This window comes from Lampetra fluviatilis, chromosome 18, assembly GCF_964198595.1.
Source record: "Lampetra fluviatilis chromosome 18, kcLamFluv1.1, whole genome shotgun sequence".
In the NCBI taxonomy this organism is placed as follows: Eukaryota; Metazoa; Chordata; class Hyperoartia; order Petromyzontiformes; family Petromyzontidae; genus Lampetra; species Lampetra fluviatilis.
This window is the reverse complement of record NC_136292.1, coordinates 1,044,852-1,056,134: the sequence shown is the minus strand read 5'-3', so window position 1 is coordinate 1,056,134 and position 11,283 is coordinate 1,044,852. Positions and strand designations below refer to the sequence as shown.

The window sequence follows — 11,283 nt, the reverse complement described above, 5'->3', positions numbered from 1 at the left end:
AACCGCACTACTTAGGATTGTTTTTATACATAAATAACGAGAAAAAAGTGCACGTAACAAGAAAAGAAAATCGCAGAGAAAACAAACTAAAGTAAATAAATTCGTTCGGTCTCCATGCCCCAGACCACCACAACGCCAACATTTCGCCGGATTTTTGGAGAGCCTTCACTGTAGTGGTGGTGGAGGGGCCCCCATGAACAACATTTTAATCCACATTTCATTTGTCGTACAAGTTCAAACTGAAACAATAAAGTAGCTCAATTTACATGTAGGTCCTCCTCTGAAGAAAAAAACCGTGATAATTATTTTCTAAATTTTTGTTGTTGAAATGAATCTCAGAGACCACCACCACAACGCCAACCCCACGCCCGCGTCACGTGACTGCGCGCGCCCTGCCGTCCCACTTACACTCATTGCGCATGCGCGAGAAACACCCCCCCCCATTTCCAACCCCCCCTCCCCACTTCTGTTTTCTTTCCCAGTTCACGTAAGAGGCCGCCGCCACGCGAGCCGCACGCCAATTGGCTGTAGACGCAGTACGTGACCGCCGCCCTCCACACGGGGGGCGGTGCCGCGCCTTGTGCGTGCTGGGAAATCTGCGCGTCCCCAGCCGCTCCAATTGCAGAGGCGAGGAGGAGGAGGCAGAAGAGGCGTCGGCGTGAGACGAGAGGCGAGAGGCCGGACACCCGAGGAGGAGACGGAGACCGAAGGAGGAGAGAGGGAACAGTGATGAGAGGCGCGAACATGGCCGCGCCGCTGGCCCACTTCGACGAGGACTGGCAGGACTTTAACGAGTTCAAGGCGCCGCTCACGGCCGCCGCCTCCTCCAAGCTCGACGATTCGCTCAACTCGAACGCCGCCGACGCCGCGGACGAGGACGACGATGACGGCGGCGATGTTCGTGGTGGTGGTGGCGGTGGCGATGCGTGTGGTGGAGCCGGGGTGGTGAAGGTGGCCTGCTCAAGCTCGGAGGAGCTGGGCGAGCTGGTGGACAACTTCTCTGGAGATTTGGGCTGCAGCTTCCAGTCGATGGAGGACCTGGTGAGCGGCTTCGAGGAGCAGCTGACCGCCTGCTTCAGGAACTTCAACGCCCCCACCGAGGCGCTGGCCCCGGTGCGAGCCCTGGGGGAGGCGGACGGGCTCCGAGACGACGAGTGAGTGTGTGTGCTGTGCATCGTCATGATCATCGGCATCGCGACAAGTGGCAGTGGCAGTAGTGGTATCAGTAGCAGCAGCAGCGGCATCATCGGCATCGTGACAAGTGGCAGTGGTAGCAGCAGCATCAACATCGTTACCATCAGGAGCAACATTGAACCTCAGTCACGGCATCATTGACGGTATCAAGAGCAAATTGAGCAGTATCAGCGACATCATCATCAGTCGCAGCAACATCATCATCAGTCGCAGCAACATTGAACACAGTCATCTTCCGCAGTATCATCATCAGCTGAAGTAGCATCAACGCGAGCATCATTTGCAGTCACAACAACATCAGTGGCAGCAGCATCGGCAACAGCATCATAATCCTCAGCATCCTCTCGCAGCAACATGGGATATCGCCAGCAGCGGCATAGTCGGCATCATCACCGTGGTCATCATTGGAGACCGTACCCGCAACATTACACACAGCAGCAGATACACCGGCAACATTCATCACCATTCGCCATCAGCAGTCGCATTAAACATCATTAGCGGCAACGTCACCAGCTTAGTCCGTATCGGCAGCATCACGAATAATAAGGAAGGGAAACAACATCGAGTTGAATGGCATCAGAATCATCGTAAACATGAGCAGCAACATATGATAATTGTTTTTTTGCCTTTTATCTGGCAACAAAACTGACACCTTTTTTTTTACCAGGAGTCATGTTTGCATTGACCACAATACCTGCAGTCGAAATGCAAACAAAAACACACAACTCTGATAATGTATGCACTGTCCTTGAAATTTATTGGTCCACACCCGAGACAGCTTTCTTTAGAGCCTCGTCTCACATGGTGACTGCAGGTATTGTGGTCAATGCAAACATGACTCCTTGTAGAAAAAAAAGTGTCAGTTTTGTTGCCAAATAAAAGGGTAAAAAACCAATTATCATATGTTGCTACTGGCAAATGAGGTTCCAATGATGAGCAGCAACATTAAACATGAGCCACATAAGTTTCAGAAACACATCAGTAGCAGCAGCGTCATTATCATCATCAGAAGTACTTGTTGACAATAAACATAGCAGGAATAGATGTTTAACAATACCAGCATACATAAATATCGCCTGCATTAGCAGCCTCAGACGACAGGTAAAGCCGAGCCCCGGACATCGGAAGCATCATTTGGCACCAGGGCCATTAAACATAATGAGAATCATTGATGGCAGCATTAGTGGCATCCACGCCGACAAGATAGCGAGGTGCAGCTAACAGCAGCTGCGATATTAAATATTATCACCATCATTCACAACAGCAGCAGCAGCATCCGGTACGAGTGCGTGGCGACCCCGATAATCGGGGACGTAATTGAACACGATCAACATGATTAGCATAATCAGCAGTAAGAGCAGGATCGTCATTATCAACGGCGGTATTCAAGATCATTGGTTTAACGAGGTGAGATCTCGAGGCGACCAGCATCGCATAAGGAAACTCGGTACCATTGATTGTACAGCATCATCATTAGAATAATTAGCAACAGCAACACCCATGTGCAGCAACAGCAATGAATATCTGCATCGACATTAAGATAACAATCGGTGAAAATAGTGTGAGCAGAATTCTTGAACATAATCACCGGCGGGATTGCCGTTCGGGTTAACCATCGGCAGCAAAATCCTTATCCGTAGCAGCATGATCATAATCAGCAAGGATTGTGCCTTCACGAGTGTTGTCGGCATTGTTAGCAGCCTGCATCGGTATCAGCATTCAGCGGCATTATTATAATGATCAGTAACAACAGCATGATCATCACCTATGGAAGTGTTATAATCGCAGCAGCAGTGTCATGATTATCATCAAGTATTTTCATTATCATCAGCCGCAGAATCATGACCAAAAACAATTTTTATACTGTAATACGGGAATACATCTTATATCGTGCCGTAGCATGGAAAGCCTTTAAACGGACCCTGTAATGTCACCATCAGCAGAAATATCGTGGTCATCACAAGCAGCAGATTCAGACCTCGAGCCAATTACAATATCAATTTTAACTGAGATTCCATATACAAATACATTGTTCTTGCAATTCATTGCAATTTGCACATTTACAATTGGGATTGAACTCAGGTATGATTGCCAACCTACATCACCATTCCAGGCATTGTCACAGAGCAATCGTTTATCATCGACTGCATGAGGTGAAGTGGCAAGGGCCCCAACATCATTCTTCAACAGCAGCGGCATCATTTGCACCTTTTGCACAATTATCATGATCATCATGATTATCACCAGCAGCGTCAAACATCATCAGCATCACTAGCAGTATCACCAAAATGATAATCTTAACATCACCATCATTTTTATTATTCCAGCAGCATCATTATCATAATTATCAACCACAATTACTAAAAAGGTCGTTATCAGCATCATCACAGATGGAATATGGCACCAAGGTTGTGGGGGCCCATTCATCGTGGTGGTCATGCCATTGTGACATGATGACCAGCAGCTTAATGTTACTGGCCTTAACATTTCTAATTAAGGTGAAAGTCTTCTCCGAGGAATGTCTGCAGCATCACCAAGAAGCTTGTGGCATAAGTGAGCAGCAGCTTGCATATCATGGCCATGACAATTTCAATAAAGGCGACTTGGTGTATTGCTTATGTAGGTAAACAAGGATGTGTGTATAAACACACGGGTGTGCAAAATATGTACAATGTGCAATGTTCTATTCCATATTTACACACGGTACAATTGAGGCCGTCCCACTAACAACACTAATTTGGGTATTATTGTCATTATCACAGTTGTGGGTATTAGGACTTGGAAAATCACCACGTAGACAAGACTTGCATTTGAATAAGTCCTGATTGACTGCCTAACAACCCAAGGAGGTGGTGGGGAAGAGACACGGGTGTGCAAGTGTGCTACTTACTGTCAAGTCTAACCGCCAAGCATACTAACGTATTTCTTAGCTGCTTGTCAAATTCCTCCGATCATCGTTACTACCGCAACGGAATACAAAGTCTGCTTCAGCAGAAAGGGAAACGAATCCGTTTTAAAGGTTAGATCACAAAATGGTGTATGCAATGGTGCATTGGTCTCAGATGACCATTAATGCTCAATTTGATCAGAGGCATGTGCAGTCGCATTGTGGATTGACCTGCATTTTTAAATCCTTCATATTAAGTTTGCTTGCTTGCGTGCTTGCGTGCTTGCGTGCTTGCTTGCGTGCTTGCTTGCTTGCTTAGGACTGTGCAAATCTTTCGCTCGTTTTTTAACCCACTTCCCGTGATCCAATCGAGCTGACATTTTCCACACAGACTCGTTGTGCCAGACAATTAATGTTCGTGAAAAAAAATTCCCAAAATGTACACTTTTTAGGCAAAATTTTTTTTTTTATATATATTCAAATAGAACTCATTCATCGCTTTGGCTGAACGTCACAGTATAAGAGCCCAGAGCGTAACCCCTCCACAGGCCGTGGCGGAGTAGCGCAGTTGGTAGCGCCCTCGCTTCCCATGCCAAAGGTCGCGGGATCGATCCCCGCGTCCTCCACAGGCGAATATATTTTAAATCCTTTATATTAAGTTCGCTGCCACGCATATAAAGGATTTATAGTGAAAAACTTTGTTTTTACGGGTTATACTTATTCACTCTAATGCACCTTAAGTAGAGAGTTAGGCCCCATAGTATGCTAGATAATGGTGTACTCCTTACACACTACTGGATTCCAGAATATTATCAACGATGTATTCATGCTACAGCACGCTGAGGTTGTCATACAATTGGATTGGACAAGTATGTATACACTACAGAACTCTAACAACAATTAGGGTGTTTTTCACCATAAACCACGGAGATTGAATGCGGAAATCAGCTTGTGGGCAGGCACTAGATGGACATCGCGAGATCATGAGAGATGGCTACAGCTTGGGGAAGCATTTTATTCTGCAGTGGATTGATCATCGTTGATTATGAATCTATATGCACCTACCACCAACGTTTTAATTTACAGTTTATATCTACTCTAAAAATATAAAAACATTGTGATCATTATATGATGTGTCAGATAAAATTGTGTATGCTTTAGGAGATGAAACTTCTCCTTAAATAAACATTAGCACGGTGGCTATGTGTTATCCTTGAGAGTCAATCCCAGAGTCCTGCGTGTCTAGAGATATTGAAGATAACACTGCTTTTGAAAAGTTATCCATTGACACGGTGGAATGACACAGACCACCCTGAATCCATATTCAGCCAAACAAAAAGGGCCTTATCAACAGGCTACATTACCCAACAGGTTCAGCTTCTATCAAAGTACATGATATATACATGCACATTTCATGTAATGCATGTGGATAGATAATTTGACTATGTTAAGCACATTCTGATCCTGTATTTTTATATTACGAACAAAAAATCCCAATATTTTACGTGAACGTAATAAACACCATCATCTCTTAACGAGGCTATAAAGATTTTTATTAAACAATAATCCTCGTAATAAACAACTAAAACATCCACACCATCCCATTACATACATAATTGATTTGATTTACATGCATTTATTATTTTTGCTAAATGTGTTCGTCACTTAGAATCATTTTTTTAAATCTTTTATGTAATTATTTTGTGGGAACTAATGTGTACCGCAAAGTGTATCGCCATTGTCCTTGAAAAAAATATTAAAGGTTTTTCATTTCCGTGGAGCTCAAAAATCAGGTCACAGATGTTTTAGCCGCATTTTATTCAATGAAATTAATTAACGGTGTATGTCATACCCATTGCAATTACAGCACTGACGAACCCCCAAAGCGTATACATTTTTGTAAGTTCAGTCAAATTAAGACATTTTCCAAGTCTTGGATGCAAATGCGAGGTAATTGCCCGTGGATCCCAGGCCAGGCTATGCCGTGACAGATGTAGGGTCCTGTGTGACTAACTATGTTACATGTTTTTTTTTTACCAATCTGGAGCAAAATCAGCCTCGATATTTTTTTTTCTTGTTTTGGGGTCTTTCGGTAAAGTCACGTAGATAGGTTCAAAGAAAATAACAAAAAACTACGACGTTTCGATCGCAACACAAGCGGTCGTCATCAGGAAAAGGGGGTTAGGCTCTAAAGGCAAACTGTTTATAAAGTGCCCAAGTGTCAGCAGCATGGGCGGGGCAGCTAATGTTAATCTAAGTCAGGGGTCCTCAAACTTTTTAAACAGGGGGCCAGTTCACTGTCCCTCAGACCGTTGGAGGGCCGGACTATAGTTAAAGAAAACTATGAACAAATTCCTATGCACACTGCATATATCTTATTTTGAAGTGAAGAAACAAAACGGGGAAAATACAATATTTAAAATGAAGAACAAGTAAAGTTAAATCAACAAACTTGCCAGTATTTCAATGGGAACTATGGGCCTGCTTTTGGCTAATGAGATGGTCAATGTCCGGTTCCATATTTGTCACTGCTAGTCGTAACAAGTGATGCAAGTGTGCATCCGTTAGTCTAGATCTGGTTGGAGATTTCAAATGTTTCATTCTGGAAAAAGTCTGTTCACAGACTTGTGCTGCCAAAGATGGTTGCCATGTTGAGTGCATGGTTCCTGAGATGAGGATATGTCTCAGAGGGGAGAGATGCATAGAAATTATGAAGGCTGCTTGACTTGAATGCGTCTTTCAGAGAGTCACAATTCTGCAGTTCAGCCAGTTCCATTTGGTAAATTGTATCCACATTTTCAATGTCAATAGAAAATGGGTTACGGAAAAGCTGTATGTCCTGTTCATGGAGATGAAGCTCTTTAAATCTAAATTGGAACTCCTTTTGCAATTTTTCCAGTGAATCCACACATGTTTTGTTTGGGAATGCAACCAATGGTTTTTCCGCTAACAGATTTTGAGTTGTGGGGAGATGGCAGAAGTTTTCCTCCTTCACTTGTTTGATGAGGAGGCCTAATTTTACTTCAAATGCTTTGACATGTGATTGCATATCACAGATGAGCTTCCCCTTTCCTTGAAGTTGCACATTGAAACTGTTGAGTAGCTCTGTTACATCTGTCAGAAAGGCAAGGTGCCATTTCCATTCTGCATCATTGAGCTCTGGTACTTCTTTGTTTTTTGAAAGCAGAAAAGCTGTAATCTGTGGAAGTAAGTCATAGAAACGTTTCAAAACTCTCCCTCGACTCAGCCAACGGACTTCTGTGTGGTACAGAACATCTTCATTGTCAACATTTAGCTCTGACAGAAATTCCTGAAATTGTCTGTGGTTTAGTGCATGAGCTCTAATGAAGTTAACACAAGATACCACAATTTTCATAACAGTCCCACTTCAGTGATTTACTACACAGCGCTTGTTGGTGGATGAGGCAGTGTATGGCTATTGGATGAGAATGGTTATGTTTGTCCATCTCTTGGTTAATGCGAGCAATTACTCCTTTCTTAGACCCCACCATGCTAGGAGCACCATCAGTTGTCACACTCGCTAGTTTAGCCCAGTTCAGCTCCAAGCCATTCACAGTTTGGCAAACCTTTTCATAGATATCCTCTCCTGTAGTTGTTCCTTTGATGCTTTGCAGTGCAGCAAGCTCTTCTGTGACTTCGAAATAGTCATTCGTCCCACGAATAAAAATTAAAAGTTGTGCAGAATCACGAACATCATTGCTTTCGTCGAGTGCCAAGGAAAAATAGGAAAGTTTTTGTTGTGGAGTTTTGCAAATGCTGATGCAAATTGTCTCCCATTTCTTCAATCCTCCGTGTAATTGTAGGTCCTGAAAGACTCACTGTACTAAATAAATCGGCCTTCTCTGGACACATCTCTTTGGCAACAGAAAGAAGGCATTCTTTAACAAATTCTCCCTCCACGAATGATCTGCCAGTGCACGCTATTAGCTTGGCAACTTGAAAACTTGCTCGCAGTAATGAAATATTTAGCTGCTTCTGCTTCACAAAAGTATTTTGCTGAGTTGTTAATGTATTTTTCAGTTTTAATATTTTATCTTTTCTAACTTCTCCGACCAAACAATCATATTTATCTTTATGTTGAGTTTCATAGTGTCGACGTAAATTGTATTCTTTGAACACAGACACTATATTGTGGCATATCAGACACACAGCTCTTTCCTTGTACTGCATGACAAAGTAATCATAAGTCCACTGTTCTTTGAATATCCTACACTCCGAGTCAATTTTTCTCTTTCTTGACATCATTGTTTCCTAGGGAGTCAAAATTGCTATTAGTAAAATACCAATATATATACAGCGCTACAAAAACAATATACCAGCAATAACGTTGCCCACACAGAGACATACAGACTGCACTGCCCATCAATGCAGTCTGATTGGGGGAACTCCGCTTTTACCCCAGGCTCACACTGGTGCGGGTGCCATTAAAAAGTTAATTACACCTGCAGTTTTGTTCACAGATCGCAGTGCGGTGGGCACAATGAGTGCCCTCCGCCGCAGCTCAATCAGTGCCCACCGCCGCAGTTTAATCAGTGCTCACCAGCGCAGCCAAATCAGTGCTCGCCACCGCAGCCCAATCAGTGCTCACCAGCGCAGCCCAATTAGTGCTCACCAGCGCAGCCCAATTAGTGCTCACCAGCGCAGCCCAATTAGTGCTCACAAGCGCAGTCTAATTAGTGACCATGGGCCGGATAAATGTCCTCAGCGGGCCGCATGTGTTCCGCGGGCCGTAGTTTGAGGACCCCTGATCTAAGTGATGGTCAACGATAGCGTTGGTGGTGGGTTTTCCACCAATTAAAGGGCTGCCAAGTAAAAAATTAGCATGTTAATGTGAGATTGTAGAGCCGCCGCCGCGTCGAGGTACGGCGCGCGGAGGTGGCTGTGTTGGTGTGACAAATTTAACCTGTTCATGTAAAATCGGAGAGCCGAAAATAACAACTAACATCGGAAGGTGGCAGGATGGGAACATCACAGCCAGTTATGACTTAAACTGGTTGATCACGTCCTTCCAATGATTGCTAAATTTGTACCCATCCTCTCGGTTGAAATTGTGTCTGTCTGTATATATGGATGGCTTCATGAACAAATCTTTGTTGATAGCCAGTGGGTTTGCAAAGTACCTTCGTCTTAGAGAAATCAATTTCGTGTGAGCCCACCACATTAAAATAATGATCATCCACGGCGAAGTATTGGTCCTACCATGTTTCAGATCTGCCTTATGTTCACGAACATGGTCCGAGACATGTCGCTTAGTTTCCCCAATGTAACTACTGCCGCAGACACAGCGTAGTTTGTAGACGCCGGGGTATTGCATGTCAGGGATCACATCCTTCACAAATGAGATCAGATCACACATTTTATGTACTGTGTTAAATCGAACCTGGATCTTGTGTTTGCTCATGATTTTGGAAATCTTTTTGGTGACCCCTGCTATGTATGGCAAGGTGATGATTTTGATTGGATTCTCAGATGGTTCTTTCCCAACGGTTTGGAGTGTTATTTTCTTTGAACCTATCTACGTGAGTTTACCGAACGACTCAAAGACTATGGATTCCTGCAGTCACGAAAGCTTTAAGTCGATTTTCTTTCAAATTTCCCAGCACAGAATTTGTCCAGCTGCAGTGAATTGCCTGATTGGCAGTTTGATAGTATCCCATTCATTGCATGTCAAAAGCTTTGGACACCTGGTGTGGATGGAGTAGATCTGCTGTTGAAGGCCTTTGGGCTAGGTCCGATTTGCATTCTAAATGAGACCAATTTAAGCCGATATAATGTATGTCTAGAATACATTACTCTTATAATGCTGAAGTAAATGTTATATTTAGTAAGATGTCATTATTTTGGTTGTTAATTCAAATATATGGATATTTGTTAAGTGCTATCTTAAACCAAAATCAGGTATTTGTTTTTTTGGAAATGTTACTTTCTTATCAATTACGGTATTATGCTGTATACAGACTTCACGTATCAATAATTTTCATATCCACAGGTATAGACAATTCTGTTTCAGGAAATACGTAGAATTTTAAAGTGTCCTCATGATACATAAACTTAATGGCCCCTGACACTTTCTTAAGCCTCTTAGTATACATATCATTGAGGGTGAAAAAACTGCAATAAGCACACACAAGGCTGCAGTGTCACTTAACATAGACCGCCACGCCAGTCCGTGCTTACACATCCCTGCTTGTTGCGTGAAGCCAATTAATTTTAAGCAAATGTATTTTTTAACTAGCTTTCACAGCTCTGTGGGATTGCTAGCCACTGCAATCTGCACGCACACATGCTGGGCGCACTGCTGCATTGCAGTATGTCGAATGCTCGCCTTTTTCAAACTGTGGCGTTTCCCCCTAGATGTCACAGCGCTGTGGTGTGCCGGGTTCTTTTGTAGCCTCGTGGCCATACGTGCATTAGCATGCAACTGCTGCTGCTATTCATGAGCATCACACCCAGTTTAAATGCGTTGCTGGTAACTTGCACATTTAGATTTTGAAAATCAATTACTTCATCAGTATATTAAGAGTTATGTCACCATTATTTTTTCATGATTTTAATGTTTTTCCATTACTTTAATGAAATATTAATGTAAATTAGAACTCGACAACAGTATAACCAGATGTATTTTTGTCATCTAAAAATCAAACTCCATCTTTTAGCTCTATAGGTGTTTGCAGTTGTAAATGTATGTGCACATTGTGTGTGTGTATTGGGAGCAAGGGTGAAGTTGTTATGGTACTGCGCCGTGACCCCAGCTGCCTGAGTTAGTCCCAGTCACGACTGACATTGGTGTCGAGGCAACCTTGGCCTCGCCTATGTTGACTGACATGAATTAGTAGTAACTGCTGCAGTGTGTAAACAATCAGAACCACTGGGGGAGACACATTCTATCGACATGATTGCCACCACACCACATCAAACCCTCACGCATTGTTCTAGCTGTAATATGGGTTTGCAGATGTCGGGTCCTTTTAGTACAATTACAGCTACTTTGTTAGGTGAAATTACAAAGACCTCACGAATGCATTTGTTTACGAATTACACAATCACAATTGTTATTGACGTCAGGTCTGGGTGCCTGCGAGGGAGACTTTCCCCAATAGTCTATTTAGGATATGGGGGTGGGATCTTTTGTGTGTTTTATCTGTTGGAAGTGCCCGTTCTGATGACTTAGGCGGCTATTG

At 43.3% G+C, this 11,283-nt stretch overlaps 1 protein-coding gene across 3 annotated transcripts in view; it reads left to right on the top strand.

The window, feature by feature from the left end:
* The first annotated feature begins 549 nt into the window (after window positions 1–549).
* Window positions 550–11,283, top strand: part of LOC144937060 (fasciculation and elongation protein zeta-2-like) — a 34,570-nt gene continuing 23,836 nt past the window's right edge. For 2 of the 3 annotated variants that reach the window (XM_078864296.1, XM_078864295.1), the window contains exon 1: window positions 550–1,154. In XM_078864296.1, the coding sequence (XP_078720422.1) occupies window positions 730–1,154 (425 nt within the window). In that variant the 5' untranslated portion in view covers window positions 550–729. The remainder of the gene's footprint in view (window positions 1,155–11,283) is intronic. The other variant, XM_078864297.1, reaches the window with a different exon arrangement.